The following is a 22,494-nucleotide window of genomic DNA, read 5'->3' as shown; positions in this document are numbered from 1 at the left end:
AAGTCGTTATGAATAGTGTGAGCAACCTACTTGCGACTTCACAGCAGCAGCTCGCATCGGATATTCCGAGATTCGGTTGAGAGCCCTCAATTCGATTTCAGATCCTTATTTTCGGATATATCTAACACGTCAATCTTGATCTTCCAGAGGTACACATATAAATCACCCTAATTTACGCGTCACTTGAGAACACATCTCTGTCTTACTCTTCTGGATCAGAGAATACTATATCGAAACACGTCTTGTGTTTCTACAGTCCTCTGCTCCCCCCAGGTATTCTCACTCAGGAGAACCTGGCCACATTCAACAAAAGGAACTCCCCCTTCAATCCACGTCTGGTACAGGAAGATCATCAATGAAGCGTACCTTGCGCCCCTGGCTTGCCATGGCTTCCTCCGCCTTGCTGCGTCTAAGCTCTCGTGCGGCCTGGTCAGCGACCAAGACGAAGTCATAGGTCATCAAAGACGTTCCAACCTCCACCCCGTACTTCCGAGCCTGTTCCTCGCGCTCAACTTTGCCAACCTCAACTATGAGAGACTGTTTCACGCCAAAGACTGCGTCCTAAATTTTGGTCAATATCCAATTCTCTTGAGGCAAGATAAAGCATGACCTACCGTCGTTTCATACGGATCATTCTTCAGATAGAGGGCGCTACTCTATACTTAGCACCGGACATGAATCGTTCGCGCTCGACTTACGTGATCAGCGGGTCAAATCCAGCTTTGTCGAACATGAAATGCATGTGACTTGGTCTGTAGGGATGACGATTGAGCTTCCCTAGAAGTTTGCCGACTGGCCCGTCATGAGGAATCGGATAGGGCACAGGCAGAATCGCTTTGAACCAGAAATCACCCTTTTCGTCACTTGTCAGAACCGCTCTGCCGTCTGGACCAGTTCTGTCGGCATGTTGGACGTCATAGAAGCCCTTTGAATCGGTTTCCCAGACATCGATCTTGGCATCAGTGATTGGCTTGCCATCTACATCCTTCACAGTACAGACGACAAGCAAAGGCTCACCATCTGGATCTTGTGAGATGTGGCCACCATGATTGCTGTGTTCGGCCTCGTGTGTGTGGAATGGCCCAAGCACTGTACCTTCGGTGCTGTTCTCTGGCTTAGGATGATCAATCGAGTCTACCAAAAGAGACAGTCCTAAAACATCAGAAAGCAGAATAAACTCCTGCATCGAATTAGCTGGTTGTCCTTGGGATCACCGACCAGGGGTTCTTACTTGTCTGACATCCGAGCTGATCTGGCCAACTTGTGTCAAGAATTGAAGAGTAGCCATCCACTCATCCGTGGTCAATCGTGTCTCTCTTGCAAGGTCATGCAGATGCGAGACAGTTCGTTCTAGCAAGAACTTCAGCCTTCGGTCTGGACATTGCGAATTGATGGCATGGACGTTTTCGGTGATGTTCTCGATTGTAAGGTCTCTGAGATCTGGAATGGAGCTGGTCGCCATGGTGGGTGTCCTCTGAGTAATCCCGGTGAGTATGCTTCTCGGAACTGTAGAGAGAATTGGTCGAAAGATCTGGATCCATAAGGTCAAACAGCGTGCTCTTGGTATTAAGCACGACTGCAATACCTTGTCCGGGTAATGATTGACCCGGATCGTACGAAACATCCGGCCGGAAAATATAGCGCCCTTCCGGATTTTGGCTTTTGATCACTTCCGACCCCGCATCCACCGCTTACCTCACCTTCTTCCGCTCATGCAGACACATCTCAGACAGGTTCTCAAATTGAGCTGAGCTGATCGCGGTAATAACATGCTTCTGGGATATGGATTCGTTTGAGTACAACATCAACCCGAGTCGAGTCGTCTTTGGAATCGGGAGCGTTAACAAGCTGCCAGAGGAAATCAAGAAGCTCGGATGCTCATCACCCTTAGTCCTTACCTCAAAGGGACAAAATGGAATGTTGCATGGCGACCTCTTGACTGAAGTCCTGTCAAAATGCTCAATGTCTGCCGCTGCTACCTTGAATATGGCAGTGATGCATACGCCAGTGCCTGTCACTGAAGCAGCACTCCAACAACTCAAAGCGCAAGCCGCGGATTGTATCGTATCCATCGGAGGAGGTTCTGTCGTCGGTCTGGGCAAGGCCCTTTCCATTCGTACTGGATTACAACACGTCTGCATACCTACGACCTATTCTGGCAGCGAAATGACACCTATCCTTGGCGAGACGGACAAAGGCAAAAAGACTACTCGCTCGAATCCAAAAATTCTCCCGGATGTCGTGATCTACGATGCGAATCTCACAAAATCGTTGCCAGTAGCCATCTGCTCAATTTCTGGTATCAATGCGATCGCTCATGCCGTGGAAGCATTATATGCGAAAAACACAAATCCCATTACCAACTTGCTGGCTCTGGAAGGCATCAAAAAGTTAGCAGAAGCCCTGCCAGCAATCGCACGAGATCCGTCAGATCTATCTGCTCGTGAAGGAGCTCAGTACGGCGCATGGCTTTGTGGTGTTGTCCTCGGCACTTCCGCGATGGCTTTGCATCACAAACTTTGTCACACTTTAGGCGGATCGCTCAATCTGCCTCATGCTGAGACACACACTGTTGTGTTAGCACATGCACTGGCATACAATGCTCCGGCTATACCAGAACAGATGGAGAAAATTGCTTCAGTGCTTCCTGATAGTGATGGAGACGCGATCAAAGGACTCAATATTTTCCTGGACAAACTCGGTGTGTCGCGTGCGCTGAAGGACTTTGGCATGCAAGAAGAAGATATTGACAAAGCTACGGATATTGCTATGAGTATGCAGTATGCCAACCCAAGAGCGATGGAGAGAGATTCAATCAGGGAGCTGATACGCAGAGCTTGGTCTGGTGAATCTGCGAAAGCCGATGTGTAGTTCTCAATGATGGAAACACCTCGCATAATCTATCAATGAGCATACATACTCAAAGTGTCACGAGGTTTAGCATGCATAGCTGGATCAAGCCACAACGCTTTTCTATACCGCAAAACCTTTCGTTCAGATTCAAGCGTTGCGGTACTGTTTGACTTTTGAAGCTCAAGATGTGGTACTTCACGAGCGAGCATGAACAAAGGGTACGGGACTTCGGAAAATTTAGGTTTACCAGCGGTTATCACAATACAACCACTCCCAGAAGTTGGCCGGAAAGCGGAAAGCGACGTTGGGAAGGAGCGGCTGAGTGTCTATATACATTGACCCCGCACTCGGGCGGTCTTGATAAAGGCATTCCCCATTTGGTCCATATAACCTGTTGTACGACCATATCTCATAACACTAAAGCTTCCTGCCAGATATCATCATGGACCAAGAGAAGCTCGATGCCCAAGCCATGACGGTGGAAGATATACATGATGTTCATGGCTTTAAAGGATCCGAAGGCTATGTCGCCGACATCGAAGGTGCCTCACGAGACAACCTGAAGACTGCCAAAGATGGACATACGGTCTTGATCCCACAGCCATCTGATTCTTCTTTGGACACGTTGAACTGGAGTCAGACCAGAAAGCATGTCATCCTGATCATCATCAGTCTTGCTTCGTTCCTCCCAGATTATGGAAGTGCCACAGGTGCTGTGACTCTACTCCCTCAAGCAGCGTACGTCGAGTTATGTGTCATCGTATCTTCTTCAAGATGCTAATCAACCCCTAGCCAATGGAAGATATCCCCAGATACGGTCAACCATTCTCAAGTTGGCAACGTCTTCATGCTCGGAGCCGGAGGCGTGGTGGCAGTCGTTCTGTCAGCATGGGCGGGCCGTCTTCCAGTGCTCTTTTATTTCCTGATCTTCTCCACTGCTACAGCAGCATGGTGCGCAGCTGCAACAACCTTCGAGTCATTCATGGCAGCTCGTATCTTGAATGGCTTCTTCAGCACCGTAGCCCAGGGTGGTGGCCTGATGTTCATATTCGACATGTTTTTCTTTCACGAGAGAGCTCGCAAGATCAATATCTGGGCAGCTTTCATTATCTTGTCACCATACATGGGACCGCTGCTTACGGCATTCGTCATCACTACTAAGAAATGGCCTATCGCGTTTTGGGTCTTCTTCACAATGGTTGGTTTGAACTCTCACATCGTTGCTGACATCAACTAACGCAAACAGAACGCTCTCGTCCTGGTCTTGACGGTCTTGTTCGTCAGAGAAACTTACTACGATCGATCCATTGCCCCTGCCGACCAGCCTCCCAAAGGCACACGTCTCGCACAGCTGATTGGGTTATCTCAATATCGTTCTCGCCACCTCCGAAACAGTCTTCCACAAGCCTGTATGCGCACCATTCGTGTACTCATCAAGCCGACCGTACTTCTATCAGTCGTATATTACTGCCTGACCTTCGCTTGGGTAGTAGGTATCAACACAACCCTCGCCATATTCCTGACACCCCTGTACAACTTTGGCCCAAAGCAGATTGGCTTCTTCTACTTCACCCCAATTGTTGCCGCAATCCTCGGTGAAGTCTGTGGTCACTGGCTTCACGATGGAATAGCAAAGCGCTATATCAAGAAGAACAACGGACACTTTGAGCCAGAAGTCCGACTCAGAACCATTTGGCTTAGCACACCGTTCATGATCGCTGGTCTAGTCGGTCTGGGCTTTGCTCTTGAAGACGCTTATCATTATATGCTGACATCGCTGTTTTGGGGATTGTATGTGTTTGGTATCATGATCACCACTGTTGCCCTTGTAGCCTACAATCTCGACAGCTATCCTGAAGCCTCCGGGGAAGTTTCTGCATTGATCAATTTTGCTAGAAGTGAGTTCCCTTCTTCTTCTAGACTACTTGTTACCTCTTCTGACATACACTAGCGACTGGTGGATTCATTATCAGCTACTTCCAAGTCACATGGGCGCAGTCCACGGGCACCAAGGTCAGCTTTGGCACTCAAGCTGGTATCTGTGTGGGTGCTTTTGTGATTATTGTTGCTCTTCAGCTGTGTGGAAAGAATTTGAGAGCTAAGAGCGGTGGTTTGAACTTCTCTACTGCTTGATTTGGTGCCTTCATTTGTTATCCAATGCGTTGCGCCGTCCTTTAATGATCCCGAACTATATCTTCCATGTGTGCTAGATTGCGTCGCTTCCGCTTCCCTGTAATATGCGTAGAGCAGAACTGAGCCGTCAATGAGGACGTGGAATCGTACAGAGTCAGAAAGAAGCATTTTAAAATCGATGCATCGATAGGTTCCATGGAATTTGTCGAAGCACAGCACATCCCGAGTGTTGAGTAGTGATTAATGAGTCATCGCTGATCAGATGTCCGCGCAGAGTCCGACGGTTGTGAAAACGCCTGCACCTCTCTACAGCTCGTTATTGTAAGACGATGGAAGGCGACAAATTAGCACGCTGGAGCTCGTTCGTGCCTGTGGTATCTGAAGACCTGCGGATGAGGATGATTCGCATGCCGATAATACCGACCAGGTTTCGGATCGACCACATCCGGTCCTTGGGTCCGGAGTTGCAAGTGCAGAGTCTCGAAGATGGAGAGTGTGTCCAGAGACATTCATTCAGAGTCTTCCCCTGCACTGTCCGTCGCAGAAGCAGTCTGCTCTTCCGCTCTTGCTTGCATATCCTCCTGCTGTCTATCCTTGACAGTCCTCGACTTCCTCGCACTAGGTACAGAGGCATCTTCCCCGCTCTGCCCTTCGTCAGACTTTCCCTCCTCTTCCCTAGCTTTCATCTCCTTCCTCTGCCTCTCCTTTACTTTTCTCGGCTTCTTTGCACTGATAGGGCCATCAGCATTTCTATTCTTCCACTACCACTTTTAATCAGCAATGTTTTTTTTTCTTCCACCCCTTTTGCAAGGAAATTTTCCATCTCTAGAGTATGGTAAAACTTACCATGCCGCCATATCTGTAATGTGGATATTGTGCATTTAGTCCTTTTGCATCTTCGACGCCTCCGGATACTGATTTCCAGCACGTGCCTGGGCAGACGAAGTGCCATTTTGCGGTTTCGTCGACTTGACAGCGGACCAGCACATCTCTGGGAGTGGAACAGAGAGTGCAAGATTTCGTCATGATTGATTTGTTTGATTTGTTGAAAAGGGGAAGGTTGAGAGTGATGTTGTAACTGCCAAAAATCGGTGATGTTTGGCGAAAATATCAATGACATCATCGTTAAACGCTTCGGCGGTTCTTGGTTGAACATTTTGTTGCTCGTTCTGCTTGACGAACATCCTTCAGAAACGAGTTGGAAAGCACTGGAGCGTCTTGAAAAGGGCAAATGCGACTAGTCAGATACTTTACTACTCCGACTTTGGGCGCAAAGAGGCAACATTAATTCTTAGCCATCACGGTGAAACATCGATGTCTTCCCATGCTAACTTATTTCTAATGGTTAGAAACATCATGCACTAGCATCATACTTGACAGGCTCCTCGTACCCAGGTACATCTCGCAAGTCGCTTGGCCAATGGAGCGGCCAAGTCCCCATCCTCTTTGCAAAATCATGTGCATCCTTCGCCGTCGGATCTTGATCTCCGCTGCACTCTCCAATCTCGAAGAGTCGTCTCCTCCAGAATGTTTGTCTTGTGAGACTCATACCATTTCTTGACACTCCATCTGCGGTCGCCAGATCGCCTGGTGCCACACTCTCACCACAACCTGATGGTGGCTCAACGCCATCTTTGACAGCCCGTTCGATTGGTGGAAGTCTTGTCGACATGAACGAATGTGTGTGCTTGAGCCAGAGTAGAGCAGCCGGTAGCAGATCGGCGACTGACTTCTCCCCAGTATCCCCACCGTCGCCAGTCGGATATATAGGCCGTTCCTCTTCCAGAGCCTCTCGGATAGTCTCAAGTCCAAAGCGCATCAAATCCATCCCAGTAACCGCAGCCAGTCGAGACACAAAAGCATTCAAATTCGTCCAAGCATCCTTGGACAAACTCGCTCGCCCTCCCCAAGCTTCCTCCAATGCAACTTTGAAGAACGGCAAGTCCCTCCACATCACTTTTCCACCATCAGCCTCGAAGGGATCCTGCGTCGTACTCTGCACGTTCTCCCTCGCTCTAGCAGCAGCAATCCAAGCCACAAGTTTATATTGTCTTGCCTCATCATCAGCCGCAAACACTTTGGCGGCTTCTATAGTTTTGAACCACAGAAGTTTGAGTTGTTGCTCGAGTTCGTCGTCTGTCCTGATTGATCCATGTTGAAGATAGACTTGTTGTGGATACTCGAGGAAGAAGCGGATGTTCTGAAACAACCAGTCATAATTTGTGTCGCTGGCTATAGAGTCGAGCGTGGCTTGTCGACTGCGTTGGTAGAATGATTTTTTCTGTTGCTGTGGCGCTACGGCTGGACTCGAGATGTCCGACATGGTTTTCTTTGGCACTTAGTAGTCAGTAATGAGATAGGGGCTATCAGCTTTTTGAGGAATATCGTTATTGTGATGGAATGTGGGCGGTGGTTTACCTTGATATTGGACTGAGCCGGAATCCTTCTGCCTAATTGCGTCACTTTCCCAATAGGGATCGATGTGCACGACTACCTACACATCCTTCCTCCGCTGGCCGAATCTTATTTATGTTCGTGGCCTGAATCTACAACATCGTATTAATACCATCGTCTAACGATAATTGCTATTCCTAGTACTGGATCGCTTTGCTGCTTCTGCTCACTTAAGGTGCTACACCTCTGAGGAATAATATGCTTTGCAGTTTACATGAGAGATGTGCCTAGGTATAAAGAGCCTGTTAAGTTAAATGCTAGTGCATGATGTATGCAATAATTAGAACTAGTTTACTACAACACCGTCTCTTCTTAATAACTAAAGTAGGCAACAATAAGCTATAGAAAGGCACATGACAAAGAGTACATGCTACTAAGCTTTACATAATCCTATATTGCTAAAAGAGTGTAAATATAGCAAAAGGTTGACAAAAACTAATTATACAATTGTCTAGGAACTTTTCCATTCCTTGCAATTCCTAAGTATATTATCTAACAAGGTCGAAGAATTTAAAAAGCTAGATGATTACTTTCCAATTGGTTTCCCTTAAGTGTCCTCTTGGGCACTTGCTTCAGTAACGCTTGACAAATTGTGATGAACAAGGTGTGGGTGCAAGAAGGGGAAAAAGTGCAAGGGCCGGGGGCGTTATGATACCTACAAATGCGACTCTGCTTGCTCGCCTGTATGATGTATCTTTGCTTTTTGCTTGATAAATACAGCAAACTCCGACACATGTTTGCCTTTTGCTCCTTTCCCCTGTTCCTGCTCTTTGCTTTCTGCCCAATGCTCGATGGACAGTTGGATGACAACGATATCTGTGAACAATGCATTGCTCCTCTTCTTCATGCTCCTGCTTCCATTTCATCCTCCACTCTTCCTTCTCCCTCCGCCGATGCGATGATAAAATCAAGATGTGCCTTCCCTTGAGAAGGTATAGAACGCCCCCAAAACAGAAACAGAAAATCAGAATAAGCAGACAATAATCAAATAACATGGAATTCTTGTCTCGTGTCAGACTCTCACAGTCAACTCATATCTGTTGTGACTGGGTCGACTCCAGTGGTGTGGGTTAAGTATATGAATCGATACCGGTCAATGAGTGGTTGTCGTCGTGATTACACCTCTCGGTGTGTAGTGTTATGTGCGTTGTAGGTCGCCTCTTAGTGGACTTTCTTCAGAGGACGTTCCAGCTGGTTCAGCAATTCGTCCAACTGGGACCAGTTCTCCGGGGCCAATGCAAACTTGCGGTGCTTGCGTGACTGACAGTGGGCGTCAAAGTCGTCAAACTTGTCTCTGCAGTTCTCGCAGTATCCTGCCTTCATCTCACGCTCTACGATGATCTTCTTGCGGACCTGCTGAGCACGACGAGATTTTGCCGAATCCTCTTCCCCTTCTTCACGAATGTGTCCCAATGTCTCTTGTGCCTTACGCTTGGCCGCTCTAGGTGCCGGTTGACGGTCGCCATTGATGGCGGCACGCATGTCGGTGAGATATGACGACTGCAGCGGCTCGTTGGAGTTTACGCTGGCTCCTCTTTCCAAGGCTCTGCGCTTCAAGGCAGTAATCTCCTTGCTCGCACCAACGTTACGTGTTCCAGGTGCTGTGGATGAGATGGTGGACGAAACAATCTGCGAGCGAATGGCGGAGGTGATGTTCGAAGGTTGGACTCCCGATGCGACGGGCTCGCCTCCAATGAAACGAGGTACTCCTCTCATGTTGGCCTGGGTGCTACCAAACAGCGCGGGCATGCTGCCTGTCTCCATCGAGTTCTGTCTCTTGGATGGAATACCCTTTGGAGGATCCAGAGGCTTCACGTGATCATCGGCGATTTCCAGCTTTTCCTTCTCCTGACTCTTCGCTGGCTCCTTTGGTTGGGATGTGGTGGACTGAGACAGGGTAGTACCTGCAGCAGCGCGACTGCGTGTGACGGGAATACCGGCAGCCAGCTTACGTTCCTTCTCTGTATCGGCAGCCTTCTGCTCCTCTGCTAAGCGAAGCTTCTTCGTGTGGGAAGGGTCTTCGACGAATGGACATCTTCCAACAGGGGTTAGACGGAACTGTGGCCACTTGCCCTCCTCCTTATGGGTGACCTTTGGGTAATCGCGGACCATGACGGGGCGGGTTCTCTCGTCCATGTCGTGTACATAAATGTAGTATCCTCGGAACTGAACTGAATCCTGGGCAGCGACAGCCAGGTCACGGTCGGCAGGACCGATGATCTTTTCGTTTCGCAACAGAGTCTGTAGATCTGCCTTTTCTCCTCTACGCAGGGTCGAGGCGATGTGTCTTCGTTGATTAGGTTGCTCACCAGTGTCAGTGTCAAACATGGTTGTCATCATACGCTGTAGCTTTTCCAGAGCCCAAATCTTGATACCAAGCTCTCTAGCCTTGGACAAGATATCATTGCCTTGGACGCCGAGCTTACGTGGCTCGACAGTTTGGAGACTGTGATCAGGTGTGTCAATAGGCAGAACAAGAGGAGATTCGACATGAAAGACTCACGATTGCACATTGTTTGAATGGCTACGGCCCTGAAGACTAGCCTCGAGGAGGTCGGCAGTCTTCTTCTGGGCATCGGTCATGGTAGAGTCCTGAGGACGGTCGAGGAGAGAAGGGTCAATGGTCTTCAGGGAGGCGTGGTGGGAGTCGTTTTTCGAAGTGCTGTTAGCATCTTCGAAGCTAGTAGAGGCAAGCTCTGGAGGGATAGGGCGGGTCGTGACCACATGAGTGACTGAGCGAGAGAAGAACTTTTCCTCTTTCTGTCAAGCAAGTTAGTGTTGCGTGTTTGACTTGTGGGGGAGGGGTATAGAGCGTACAGCGCCAAGATATTGAATCTGTCTCGAGACCTTTGTCCGGACGTCATCGGGCACACTCTCGAAGTAGAAGACGAACTGAGGGAAAGCCTTTCTGTAGTGCCGTTGCCATTGGCGGATGCTCTCCAGACTGTCTGCAGTCCTTTGTACGGGCTTCTGTGCAGACGGAGGCTTCCTGGCGGCGGCAAGTTTTCTCTCAAAGGCCGTGGGAGGGGCATTGCCAGGCTTCTTCAGGAACAGTTGTGCATCCTTCTCTTGCTGGGCCAACGACTGACGCATCAGCGAACGCGGTTGGTGGTTCTCATCGTGGTCGTGGTCGTGGTCGAGGCCGAGGTCGAGGAGTTGCTTCTTTGTCGGGGGCAGGGCAGCATCACGCGGGTCTGGGGCTCTGGAGCGCTTGCCCGAGATGGGATTGACGGTGCGGAAAGGAGAGTTGACGGCATTGGAGTTGTTGGCCAGCGGGAGCCGCTTGCTGGACATGTTGGACAGAGCGTGGATGGTGGCAGCCATGTATTGCTGGTGCAGGCGGGCGGACTACTGCTGTTGCTGTCGCTGTTGCTGCTGCTGCTGTCTCGCCGTGGTGGAGGGCTTTGCACGCGACTCGGACGCGCTCACTGGCACATTCTCGCTGCGCTGTCAGGGTAACAAGAGAGAGAGAGAGAGAGAGAGAGAAGAGGCTGTTGTATTAGTCGAACACGCGATGTTCAAACACAAGAAAGGGCAAAGGAGCGAATGTCAACAGGCACGAGTTGCAAACGCGACGACTTGATCAACTTGTGCATGTTTTGATGTGTGCATGCTCTTTCCTGACAGAAGACATGAGGCTCCGAGCGCGTCGAATTACTCTGTATGCACAACTCCCCGCACAACTCAATCACCCTCACAACCCTCGAAATCTCTTTGTTTTCCATCTTGTCTTCTCTGCAACATTCCTATACATTCTCTGATAATAGCCTCTGACTTTCGCATCTTGTTCGTACTATTCCCGTCCTCCTGCGGTGCTGCATCGCACATATCACAACTTGTCACTCAAAAGCCTATCTGTATGCAGCCCAGACAACTACATCATATCTGCTGCACTAATCACTAATCGGGCCAGTAGCGCGTTCCACTTCTTTTATTTTGTTGGTAAACATCCCCTAACGGAGCGCCTCAATATCAACAACCTCCTTTACTGCCTCTGTTGTCAACACATAAGGATGCTCTTCTGTTATGCACACGCTGTCTTCGATTCGAATTGCCAATCCGCGGAAATGCTTGGGCCATCGTTCGTCTTCTGGAACATAGATTCCTCTGTGTCATGCGTCAGTCTGGGAAACCTTCAACCCGCCACTCTCGCCAACGTATCACTTACGGCTCAATCGTGATACACTCTCCCGCCGTCAGTCTCCCTGTCCTGGGATGTCCAGGAGCATCGTGAACATCTAGTCCAATAAAGTGGCCGACGTGATGAGGAAACAATGTCTCAAGAGCCTGTACAGATTAGCGTCAACCTCCAAGTCCTCATCCTGTCGCGACATGACTTACGTTGCCGTCCATGTTGAATCCAAGAGACTTCAATCCGTCGCGCAATCCGCTTTCAGTGATACGGTGGAGTTTGTCGAGCGAAACATCCGCACTCTCGCTACACATCGCTACTACCTCTCTCTGCACTTTGAGAATCATTTCGTACAGCTCCCTTTGCGGATCGCTAAATTTGCCATTGACCGGCCATGTGCGTGTAATGTCGGTGATGTAGCCACCATACTCACCACCGGCATCTACCAATACCAATTCGCCGTCCCTGTGTCGCTTGTCAGCATGCATGTTGGTACGCACTAGCTGCATCCTCACTTTAAAGTCTGGTCGTTGCGCGTATAATGAATGCTTAACCCGTTCTTGTGTTTGTCAGTACTTGGAATTTTAGAGTAGTGATGCTTTCATACCTTGCCGCCAGCAACAACAGGCACATAGGCGGAGCCGTCCAAACCACCAATCTTGAAACCAGTGTCGAGCATGGTCCAGAGATCTTTCTCGGTAGTCATACCTGTCTTCATGGTCTCGGTGAAAGCTCGTCCAGAAACCTGACCAGCCTTTCTCATATTCAGGATCTCGGATTCGCTCTTCTTGACACGAAGGTTGTTCATAAGGGGTCTGAGAGGTCTGACATTGTTCTCCTGCAAGAGACTGCCGAAGCCTTCTGAAGGGACCTTTTTCAGACTCGAGAAATATCTCCTAAAGGCAGACTTGGTAGCAGTACCAAGGAGATCTGTGTAGACTTCCTTTGCGCGGCCGATGATATCTGGGAGGACAGTATGGCAACGACCGATGTCACCCGCCTGATGTATGTTGGTACGGGTCGTGAATGTCGGAAAAGATGTATCGTACCTCGTCGGCGTTGAAGACGTCTAGCGCAGCCTGAATGCCACTTCGTGCACCATCCCATTGTTCGGCCTTGGGGTCTTTTGGTCGGACGAAGAGGTGAAATGTGTATTCGACGTCCGAGTCACCCTTTTCTGCAAAGCCGTGAGCCAACTTTGACTTGATACAACAGGTTTGCGACGCACGCACCAATGACAGCAAGTGCTTCTGGCTCGTTGAAGCCTGTGTAGCAATTGTTCAGTATCCTTCTCTTTGTATCAGACTAGTCGCTTGTGATTACCAGTCAGGTAGAAGAAGTTTGGCTCTTGGTGAAACTCATAGAAGACAGCACCGGAGCGGTATTTGATGTCGGAGGAGGCAAGGACGGCGATGCTGTTCTTGGGAAGGGCTTTGGCGAGGTTTGCGCGACGATGATGGTACTCGAGAGCAGATATTCCGGGTGTCACTGGATTGGAGAGGATAAGCATCTGTCTGAAGAGAAGTTTTACAGCGTGGGGGGGGTGTACAATCGCCTGGCGCAATGAGATGCGGGTGTGTCTCATGCAAAGGTTGGCCGAACTGCAAGTCTGCGGCAGAGACTACGGTGCGACGAAAGGTTTGAGGGAGACATGATGGTCGGAGAGTTGCGAAGGCTGTTCGAGGCCTCGATACGGCTCTGAGCAGGTTGCGACTACTTCTCATGCTTGATATTGTGTGTCGAGAAGGCAGTCGCGACACAGGCCATGACTTAAACTTGGCTCGGTGACCCTGGACTTCAACTCCGAAGCACAGACCCAACGGCGATCTGCAGATTGTGGGGGACGGCTTTAGCCTCCAAGATGCGACCTACGTCACAGGAATTTGTGTCCTATTCGAGTCTTATCGCCCTTCTTACCCGTAGCCTGTTCATACCATGTCTTGACCACCAATTCGACAGCGGCATCAGCTTGGAATTTTCGCCCTACATTACGTCCTGAAGTCAGCATCTATTCGCCAAAGTGTCGCTACGACGAGTCGCAAAAATGTCCTCGGACGTTGAAAGCTTCACTGCTCATCTACAGTCCTCAAAGCGCATTCTGGCCCTACTTGGAGCTGGACTTTCTGCTTCCTCTGGTCTACCGACTTTCCGTGGCGCAGGCGGACTCTGGAGAAGTCATGATGCCACCTCTTTAGCGACACCCGAGGCCTTCAATGCCGACCCGGTTTTGGTCTGGCAGTTCTACAGCTATCGCCGGCATATGGCTCTCAAGGCTCGCCCAAACAGAGCCCATCTCGCTCTGGCCGAGTTGGCAAGGAGGAACCCTGACTTCATGACTCTCAGCCAGAACGTCGACGGTAGGAGCGAACATGTCTCACGCGTGGAGTCCTGAACTAACGGCACTCTGCAGGTCTGTCGCAACGTGCGAAACATGCGCCAGAAAAGCTTCAACTGCTTCATGGTAGCCTGTTCAACGTCAAGTGCACTTCCTTCTACTGTTCGTATCAGGCCGAAAACTTTACAGATCCCATCGTACCTGCCCTGGCGATTCCGTTCGATGCATCGGATCCTACTACAAAAGACGCCGTTGAAGAACGTAGAGAAATGGACATATCAGACGTCGACATTCGACTACCATCCCTGAAGATAACAGATCTACCAAAGTGTCCGGAATGTCACCAAGGTCTTTTACGACCTGGAGTCGTCTGGTTCGGCGAGTCTCTTCCGAGTAAAGTACTCAACACTGTCGACACATTCATCAACGACTCTTCCAAGATCGATTTGATCTTGGTCATTGGCACGAGCGCTAGGGTCTACCCGGCTGCTGGCTATGTCGATGACGCGAGAGCAAAAGGCGCCAGAGTAGCAGTCATCAACGCAGACCCGGAAGACATCCCGGCTGGAGGCTTGGGAGACAAGGATTGGTTCTTCGAGGGCGACGCTGCTCAAATCGTTCCGGATATCCTCAAAAGCGTCATTGGAGAGATTGAGCAGCCGACAGAGAGGCTGCAGTAATACCTTGCTTTTATACGATTGCACGAACACCTGACGGCCGATACCCGGCATCACGAAGCATCATACCCCGTTCGGATCATTTCAGCATCTGCGCGCTCATTGATCCTTCAGATTTTGGATCGAGATATTCTGATCCTTGTGCGCTGCACTCAGACCATCACTACATATATACGTATCGAGTCTCTCAATTGGAGAGCACCTCATCTAACACCTTGACAAACTGCTTGATCTCATCCTCTGTATTGTTGTTAGTTTGAGGTCATGTCACTTGCATCGATCAAACACTTACCAGTATTGTAATGCACCAGACTGACTCTGATAACGCCATCGACCGGGTCAAGTCCCATGACCTCCTCAACCAGACGGTTAGAGTAAAATGCACCCCAGCGGAAACCAAAGTCGCTCTTTGCCTCAACCGCATCAACAACACTCTTGCTGCTGCGACCATCCACCGTCCAACTAATCACAGGAACACGCTTCGCGGCATCCTTGACAGGCTCACCCCAAATCTTGACATCCTCTCTCAAATTCAAGTAATCAATCAAAATCCCCTGCAACTTTCCCTCATGGCTAGAAATCTGCTCCCATGGAATCTTGCTCAGATACTCACAAACTTTTGGAATGGAAGCAGTGAGTTCGTAGTTTGCAGCCGCCAAGCCCAGTTTATCCTCTAGTGTCGCAGAGCCCTTGAAGTAATGTCCTAGAGTTTGCAGAGAGGCTTGACTGGCTTGTTTGGCATAGAGCATGGCGATGTGAGGACCATAGACTTTATACCATGAGAAACAGTAGAAATCAACGTCTAGATCTCGCATGTCTACTTGTCTGTGGGGAGCATATGCCACTGCATCCACGACAAGCAGTGCTCCTGGCACCGTGTGTACGAGATTGGCAATCTTCTTGATTTCACTGATCGTGCCCAAAATGTTGCTCGTGTGTGTGCAACAGACCAGCTTTGTCTTTTCAGACAGCAAGGACTCGAGGACTGAACATTCGAGTTTTGGGTTTTGCTTGTTGGGGGCATCCCACCATTTTATGGTTAGGTTTCTCCAAGAGGCCATTTGGAGCCAGGAGGCTATATTTGCTTCGTGGTCGAGTTTTGAGAGGATGATTTCGGAGCCTGGGGTTAGGTGTTCGTAGAGTGCTAGGGAGAGATTGCGGAATAGTTGAGTAGTCGAGGGTCCGAGTACTTTGTGACGAAGGGTTAGCTGTCAGTACTTTTATGTCATGCAATTTCGATGATTCCTTGGGAACGTACCGACTTCATCTGATGAGGCGTTGATGTACTTGGCCACAGCGTCTTTTCCTGCTGCGAACAAGTTGGTCGATTTCTGAGCAATCGGGTATGAAGCTCCGAGTTGCACGTTTGTACCCGACAGATAGTCGGAGACACTGAATCATCTTCAGCCCGGCTACTTCATTTCGGTCATTCAGATACTCACGAGTCAACTACTTCCTGGATGACCTGGCTACCGCCCGCATTATCAAAGTACACTTGCTTCTTATCAAGAGCAGGGAAGTGCTTGCGAAGAGCCGTGACGTCGAAAGTTTGAGCCATGGTATGTGATTTCTGATAGATGAATATATATTCTCCAAGGAGTGTGTTGTTTCAGGATGTAAGATCAAGTCTACAGCTGTTATCACGTATGTCTACTCACCAACGCCCTACGGTCGATCAATACTGTTGTCCTCCTTCCTCACCAGCGGCAAAGCCTCGGTGTCCCCACGGCATCTCGGCTACAGATGTCCCATGTTCGCGAGAGACATTAAACCATCGACGTCCAAAGTCGCCGTTTCTGCAAGACATCTTGGACACATACTGCTCCTAACATCTAGGGGCTACTGGAATGGATCTGACAGCCAGAGATGTCAAATTCCTGGCATTTGGTGCAGTGGCGTCGATAGGCGTTATAACTCTACTGACCTCATATTTACACAACAATATACATGAACCATGCCGGATCATTGACTCGCCATTACAATCGATACGAAAGACTCTGACAGAGGGGCAACAAGAAAGACTTCCGTATGATCCGGATGCTCTGGAAGGAGCAAGAGATGTTTCGACACCATTCGGCAACATACGGGTCTATGAGTGGGGACCGGAGGATGGCAAGAAGGTGTTGCTGATACACGGCATCAGTACGCCGTGTATAGCTCTTCATGGATTGGCTGATGAGTTGGTACAAAAAGGATGTCGAGTCATGATGTTTGGTGAGTTGTGCTTTTCTTCTGTCACGACCGTGGGATCCAAGGTGTGGAACGTTGAGATGAAAGATCAACGTCTCAAGGCATCAACATCCACTTCAGATGCTAAGGTTGGCTCTTTGAACCATGAACGGGTAATAAGAGCCATCAAGATCAAGTATGCATCACGTCAGGCGAGTCTTACAGTCTGCAAGTTGAGTATCAGTATTCGAGCAGGGTTATCCCGTCGACCAGCACAACTTGACAACCCTGAAGCTCACGATTCAAACCATTCTCACCGACATACCTTTTCTATACACCTGATAAGTTTACACCTGTACGTATGGGGCTGACTTTTTGAGCTTCAGATCTTTTCGGCAGAGGCTTCTCCTCCACCCCTGATCCAGCCACTCAATCCCAAGACATTCAACTCTTCACCACTCAAATCCTCCTCGTCCTCTCTTCATCTCCACTCAACTGGACAGGGAACAAGACTCGATTCGCCTTAATAGGCTACTCCCTCGGCGGCGGCATAGCAGCATCATTCACTTCCTTTTTCCCAAACCTCGTCGAGAGTCTCGTGCTCATCGCACCAGCAGGCCTCATGCGCTCTACCCGCATCCACTGGACCAGTAAATTTCTCTACGGCGGCTATCTCCCTCGCAGACTTGTCGAGTATCTGGTTTGGAGACGTCTGGGTGGAAGTTCCACTACTCCTGTCAGCAACGACGAAGATGGGAAAATCTCACCCACACAAGCAGCAGAAGAAGAGCAATCCTCCCATCCAGCACTCGCCCCCGACTCCCCAGCATCTGTCCTAGCCCGCAGACCTTCCGCCACAATCTCCGCCATCGTATCCTGGCAACTCGCCAATCATGCAGGTTTCGTACCCGCTTTTGTATCTAGTATCCAACATGCCCCCATCTCAAACCAACAGGACGCTTGGAAAGCAATCGCAGACATGCAACATCTCCCTCCATCTCAACGTCTGCTCGAAGCTAAAGTCCTGTTGCTCCTAGGCAAACACGATAATGTAGTCATTGCAGAAGAAATGCATCAAGATGCAAAGAAAGCCATGGGACATGTCGTGGATATACGCATCTTGCATGGCGGACATGAACTCCCAGTCACACATGCAGCTATCGTCGCCACCACAATTTTCGCATTTCTGGACCCCAGCAGTCCCCCCCACGAGCGATGACAAGTATATAAAATCCCACAGTTGGGGAAGAAAGAAAAATCATGCTAAAATAAAAATAAAAAAGATAAAATACAGCGCCTGTCGTGTACCTGTCATCCCCGTCCAAAACCCGCATATTGCCTGTACGTTGGGGAAGATCAGAGAAGAAAACCAGGTTACATCAAGCAAGGAGAAACATCAGGACTGCAGCGGCACTCTACATCCGATGCGCGTTTGTTGTCATGATCCATGGTCTCACAAGAAAAGAAAAAGATTTCTTCCATCGTTACAGGCAAACGGGATCAAGTCTTTTTTTTGGTAGAGAAGGTCTTTTTTGGATTATTTTAAAGAAACACGTTCTGCTTTTTTGTGTTGGGGAAAAAAGGCCTTCTTTAGCTCGTTTGCATTGTGTGGGTATGGGAGGAAATGACAGAAGAGAAACGAAAGAAAAGAAAGAAGGACAAAGTGGTATTTCCCCTTTTCCTTCCCAAAAAAAACAGAAATTGCAATTTGGTATGAGGGCCTCTTTTGTGTGTAAAGGCCAACAAAACAGAAAAACAAAGCAATGCACGAGTCGAAGCAAGACTCGGATGGTTATGCAATCATCATCGCCGAGCAACTTGTGATGGTACTTTTTTCTTCTTTCTCTGGGGATAATGTTTTGTAGTAGCAAACTTGGCTCTGCATGATTGAAATTTTGCGGCCGTCATAAGTTATGTTCGAGGGTAGTAATGTGCAGATGCTGACCATCGAATGAGGATGGACAATGAGAAAAGGAACGCTGAGAGCAAAAGGAATACGAATGGATGCGGAACGCTTGCAATGCAAAGAAAGACAAAGTGACGGATGCAACGAGGCTGGCTGATACATGTTGTTACAGCAGAGAAGCACAGAGCTTCATGGTTGTGCACGAGGCAGTGTGAGCTTATTGTGAAGGGTATGATGTCGGGTATGAGCTGTACTGGTATGACTGAAGAGCTGAGGCAGAAGGCACGTTGGAGCAAGCATGGAGGCGGTGCATCAAGTTCTGGTTTGCGTTGTAGTTCGAGTTGTCGTAGAAGTCCTTCTCTGGGGTCTCGGGAGGCGTTAGGACACCGATGGGAACTGCGTTGTAGACGGGCTTCTGGGGAGTTTGAGGCGTCATTATGGGACCGGCAACTTGCTGAACATCCAGAGCGGATTGTGCGGGCGAAGGGTATGGTTGCTGAGATGCGGTCTGCTGCTGCTGTTGTTGCTGCATGAGGTTTTGACGCTGCAAGAATTGCTCCAAAGTCGTGGCGACATTTGATAGGTGAGCGGACGAGTACTTGCGGAACAGGGCCTGCGAAGGACGAGAGAGCTGGTTTGACAGATCCATAACAACGTTCGAGTCGTATCTGGCAGCCCACTCGGGGTGGTGCACCTGAGGACGGCCAAGGACGTAACGGGCAAGAGCGAGCGACGACCTAGCCATGACCGAGGGCAGCACGGGGATAAAGTCCTTGTGGTAGAGAGCCATCTCAGAAATGTATGTAGCCATGCTCTGCACTTCAGCGTCGACGCCTGTCTGGGACAGAGCAACGTCGAGGAAACCAGTCACAGTGGGATGACCGATGATCCAGTTCAAAGTCTGCAGCACGTGCCATTCCATTTGAGTGAACATGTCGTCGTCGTAGAGAGAGCAGCACATGGACTTCAGTTCCTTGATGGTCGGCACACGCTCCTTGCGATCACCGTACTTGGCGGCAATGAGCAAGGCGGCGCAACCGACGAGCTGGTAGTGACGCTTGTACACGACACGCTTCGAGCAGTATCTGTCGAGAAGGTTGACGGCAAGGAAGAGGGTTTCCGGGAGCAGTTGGAAGGCGTGGTGTGCTTCAAGGAGGAAGTCGAGGAGGTAGGGACGCATGAACCATTGAATCTCGGTCTGGATCTCAATGGAGTTGATGTCCGGCATCGTCTCGCCCTGTTAAACATTAGCGCGTGCATTGATGACTGACGAGTCGCCGTGACTTGCCTCCATGACCTCCATGTGGTCGAGCACATCGTTCAGGTACGCGTCACTGGTCTGACGTGACAGGTCGGCAGCAATGTGCCTTTGTTGTGCCTTGGCGAGGGCACGCGTTCTTTCCCGCTCAGCGGCCGCTCTGGCAAACATGCCGTCCGTGTCCTCGTAGCTCTCGACGAAGAAGGTGTCGCAGTAGCCGTAGTTGGCTTGTGCTGTTGTGGATGCCATGCTTGAGTATGTGAAGTGGGTGCTTGAAGTTGATCAATTCTCCAGGATTGACGGATGGGGATGTATTAATGAGTGAATGGTGGGTGTATGCACACTGGTTGCTTGAATGTAGACACGGAAAAATAGACAGGGTTGGTGATAACGCAATGGAAGGACTGTGAATTAGTTGGACGACGTGTGTCGTGGATGGTCCTAGAATCACTGATCGCTCTGCCTGGGATGGCTTGAATGATGCAGGTATACGGAGCCTACAAGAGAGTCAGCATTGAAAGGTAGGAGTGGAGATGAGACGCGAGTGTCTACGTCGAATATCGCACATACCTTAGGAAATGGGTGGCAGCTGGTAGGTGAATCCCTTGCGAATGAAGGCTCGGATATCGAATGGAAATCGGAATGCCGTAGATGGTGCTTGCCCAATCTTACAGCCAGTAGAGAACGAGCTAACGACTCTACCAATTCCAATGCGAGCGCGTCGACCTGGCTGGGCTTGACAGGAAGTTCGCAGAGAGATCTGGGGAATGTCAGTCATTCCCGGCTATGATGAAAGGCACGTGCGCTGCAAGGGACCGAAATGTGATAGGTTAGAGAAAAGGACTTACCAAAGATCGTTAGTCTTCTAGCGAGAGACTTTAACAGACGAGTCGTAGAGAAGGGCGGATGCTGAAAGAGCTGTGATGTTTGGAGGTTAGTGAATGTGATTCCAAAGATGAAGTCAGTCTTGACCAACGACGCTGAGGATTAAGTGACGACGCGGAGCTGCCGCCGATGCCGGGCTGGAAGGACAGGAAAGGAGCCATTTGAAGCCATACGGGAATGAGACACGACCTCAAACCTCGTCCACGTCCACGTCCACATTCATCAAGAATGCAGGCGCTGGCCCTTCTGGAAGCGTCCATGCCTCGGCCGGCATGGAACGTAGAGACCCTGCTTTGCCGTGTCGACTCAACACTGTTGAAGTGTCGTATAGTGTGTCGGCGCTCCATTGTACAAATGGTATTGTTCCATGTGTCCATGATGCTTGTTATGCAAGAGGCAGCAGAGAGGTCGAGACGCCAAGGTATTTCGTATGGTGCCTCGCTCTCTCTTTGGGTATCCAAGGCAAGCCTCGTGGCACATCATGAACAACATGGAGGGCTTCATTGACGCGTCAACGAGCAAGAGCAGGGTCCCACCTTCCTTCTGGCGTCGAGTATGCCGATGAACCATCGAACTGTGCTTCCTTCCCGTCTTCCTTGGTATTGGATCCCAACAACGTGTCCACCTCTTATGTCCAACGTCCGTCATCTCACAACCGCCAAGTGTCACATTGACCGAAGCCACGTCCCAGGCATATCAAGAGGAGGGAAAGGGCAGGATAGGGGTCAAGGACGAATAGCTTGAGCGACGCTCACTTACCTTCTGCCGATGAAAGACTTGAGTCGAGGTCAAAGCGAGATTGAAAGCTGATGCAGTTGACGAGACGAGGTAGTAGATAGGCCGTCCACAGCTCTACGTTCAACGAAGAGGAGAGGTCCGGGCGGCGTGTGAGGTCGAGGTTGAGGGTAGGCGGCAGCGACTTGAAGGTCGTAGCTAAGAGTTTGATGGGGGCCTGATGTCGAAGGGCGGAGGTCGGATAGTGAGAGTCGACAGGCTTCAGGTCGAGGTCGAGGATGATACGACAACGACGGTTGTGGGGTTGGAGGAGGTAATAGTAGGTGTGAGAGGAAGCCGTTTGGAAGCAGTGACCGCTTATCAAAGCTCCATTGACTTGAGGGAGAGTAGGGTTTGGGAAGAGGTGGAGAGGGTAAGGAGGGAGTAGAGAGAAGAAGAATCGACAACCTCGGACGTCGTGTCCAGCTGTCGGACTGTCTTCGTACTCTGCCTCCTGGTGGATATGGTGTCGGCCTGGCTCTTGTAAATCTTGGCTAGCCGCTACCATTACTAGCGTGAGGCAGGTCAAAGCGTTGGTACGTTGCGTTCTACATAAATGCTTCTGATCAACAGTTCCATACACGCACGCTTGTCAGGTAGGATACCGGCCCGCTTCTTTGCCTTTTCGAGAGACTATCAATCCGGATCGTCTGACTTGGAAACAACGCCCTTACCATATTTCTGTCATGTACATGAACAAACGTACAGCTCGCTAGGCATCGTGGCAGCAAGCATCTCGACGTGTATCACCTGAAATTGGGGCTGCTTAGCTTCATAAAACTCGGCTTGAGCAACCGCCTAACATGCGACATGCGACATGTGCCTCTGACAAGGCCTGACGATTATCCTCAGCCAATCTTCGCATCCTTCTGCAACGGTCACGAAACACTGCTGTCGAGACTCTGCTTCCTACGCGTC

The 22,494-nt window shown here is 49.9% G+C and overlaps 11 protein-coding genes across 11 annotated transcripts; 4 read left to right on the top strand and 7 right to left on the bottom strand.

The window, feature by feature from the left end:
- Positions 1-324: 324 nt before the first annotated feature.
- On the bottom strand, positions 325-1,462 carry AUEXF2481DRAFT_30632 (uncharacterized protein; the record flags this gene model as incomplete). The annotated part of the gene is made up of 4 exons (XM_013487065.1): positions 325-561; positions 615-651; positions 699-1,180; positions 1,232-1,462. 4 exons carry the CDS (start codon positions 1,460-1,462, stop codon positions 325-327), a joined length of 987 nt encoding a protein of 328 aa, XP_013342519.1.
- Positions 1,463-1,484: 22 nt separating this feature from the next.
- On the top strand, positions 1,485-2,955 carry AUEXF2481DRAFT_292294 (uncharacterized protein). Its single transcript, XM_013487244.1, has one exon. It carries the CDS (start codon positions 1,783-1,785, stop codon positions 2,869-2,871), a length of 1,089 nt encoding a protein of 362 aa, XP_013342698.1. The 5' UTR covers positions 1,485-1,782; the 3' UTR covers positions 2,872-2,955.
- Positions 2,956-3,325: 370 nt separating this feature from the next.
- AUEXF2481DRAFT_47375 (uncharacterized protein) lies at positions 3,326-4,986 on the top strand (the record flags this gene model as incomplete). Its single annotated transcript, XM_013487153.1, has 4 exons — positions 3,326-3,591; positions 3,646-4,051; positions 4,100-4,751; positions 4,805-4,986. 4 exons carry the CDS (start codon positions 3,326-3,328, stop codon positions 4,984-4,986), a joined length of 1,506 nt encoding a protein of 501 aa, XP_013342607.1.
- A 509-nt stretch (positions 4,987-5,495) lies between these two features.
- Positions 5,496-6,012, bottom strand: AUEXF2481DRAFT_30629 (uncharacterized protein; the record flags this gene model as incomplete). Its single annotated transcript, XM_013487064.1, has 2 exons — positions 5,496-5,747; positions 5,833-6,012. The coding sequence occupies 2 exons, from the start codon at positions 6,010-6,012 to the stop codon at positions 5,496-5,498; spliced, it is 432 nt and encodes a 143-aa protein (XP_013342518.1).
- A 206-nt stretch (positions 6,013-6,218) lies between these two features.
- Positions 6,219-7,378, bottom strand: AUEXF2481DRAFT_41277 (uncharacterized protein). Its single transcript, XM_013487117.1, has one exon. The coding sequence runs from the start codon at positions 7,307-7,309 to the stop codon at positions 6,341-6,343; it is 969 nt and encodes a 322-aa protein (XP_013342571.1). The 5' UTR covers positions 7,310-7,378; the 3' UTR covers positions 6,219-6,340.
- A 1,223-nt stretch (positions 7,379-8,601) lies between these two features.
- On the bottom strand, positions 8,602-10,734 carry AUEXF2481DRAFT_6137 (uncharacterized protein; the record flags this gene model as incomplete). Its single annotated transcript, XM_013487015.1, has 3 exons — positions 8,602-9,886; positions 9,944-10,200; positions 10,258-10,734. 3 exons carry the CDS (start codon positions 10,732-10,734, stop codon positions 8,602-8,604), a joined length of 2,019 nt encoding a protein of 672 aa, XP_013342469.1.
- Positions 10,735-11,393: 659 nt separating this feature from the next.
- On the bottom strand, positions 11,394-13,296 carry AUEXF2481DRAFT_66753 (uncharacterized protein; the record flags this gene model as incomplete). The annotated part of the gene is made up of 9 exons (XM_013487170.1): positions 11,394-11,547; positions 11,609-11,727; positions 11,782-12,037; positions 12,088-12,131; positions 12,180-12,572; positions 12,622-12,749; positions 12,805-12,837; positions 12,896-13,060; positions 13,122-13,296. The coding sequence occupies 9 exons, from the start codon at positions 13,294-13,296 to the stop codon at positions 11,394-11,396; spliced, it is 1,467 nt and encodes a 488-aa protein (XP_013342624.1).
- Positions 13,297-13,616: 320 nt separating this feature from the next.
- Positions 13,617-14,587, top strand: AUEXF2481DRAFT_6135 (uncharacterized protein; the record flags this gene model as incomplete). Its single annotated transcript, XM_013487014.1, has 2 exons — positions 13,617-13,929; positions 13,983-14,587. 2 exons carry the CDS (start codon positions 13,617-13,619, stop codon positions 14,585-14,587), a joined length of 918 nt encoding a protein of 305 aa, XP_013342468.1.
- A 184-nt stretch (positions 14,588-14,771) lies between these two features.
- Positions 14,772-16,221, bottom strand: AUEXF2481DRAFT_98837 (uncharacterized protein; the record flags this gene model as incomplete). The annotated part of the gene is made up of 4 exons (XM_013487243.1): positions 16,027-16,221; positions 15,843-15,976; positions 14,877-15,773; positions 14,772-14,824 (listed from the first exon to the last, which is right to left on the bottom strand). The coding sequence occupies exons 1-4, from the start codon at positions 16,140-16,142 to the stop codon at positions 14,772-14,774; spliced, it is 1,200 nt and encodes a 399-aa protein (XP_013342697.1). The 5' UTR covers positions 16,143-16,221.
- Positions 16,222-16,791: 570 nt separating this feature from the next.
- On the top strand, positions 16,792-17,972 carry AUEXF2481DRAFT_6133 (uncharacterized protein; the record flags this gene model as incomplete). Its single annotated transcript, XM_013487013.1, has 2 exons — positions 16,792-16,798; positions 17,140-17,972. 2 exons carry the CDS (start codon positions 16,792-16,794, stop codon positions 17,970-17,972), a joined length of 840 nt encoding a protein of 279 aa, XP_013342467.1.
- A 602-nt stretch (positions 17,973-18,574) lies between these two features.
- Positions 18,575-20,474, bottom strand: AUEXF2481DRAFT_291524 (uncharacterized protein). Its single transcript, XM_013487242.1, has 2 exons — positions 19,948-20,474; positions 18,575-19,896 (listed from the first exon to the last, which is right to left on the bottom strand). The coding sequence occupies exons 1-2, from the start codon at positions 20,164-20,166 to the stop codon at positions 18,877-18,879; spliced, it is 1,239 nt and encodes a 412-aa protein (XP_013342696.1). The 5' UTR covers positions 20,167-20,474; the 3' UTR covers positions 18,575-18,876.
- Positions 20,475-22,494: the final 2,020 nt, after the last annotated feature.

Source organism: Aureobasidium subglaciale, assembly GCF_000721755.1.
Source record: "Aureobasidium subglaciale EXF-2481 unplaced genomic scaffold scaffold_14, whole genome shotgun sequence".
Lineage (NCBI taxonomy): Eukaryota > Fungi > Ascomycota > Dothideomycetes > Dothideales > Saccotheciaceae > Aureobasidium > Aureobasidium subglaciale.
Note: the sequence above shows the minus strand (reverse complement) of the source record. Positions and strands in the feature narration are given on the sequence as shown.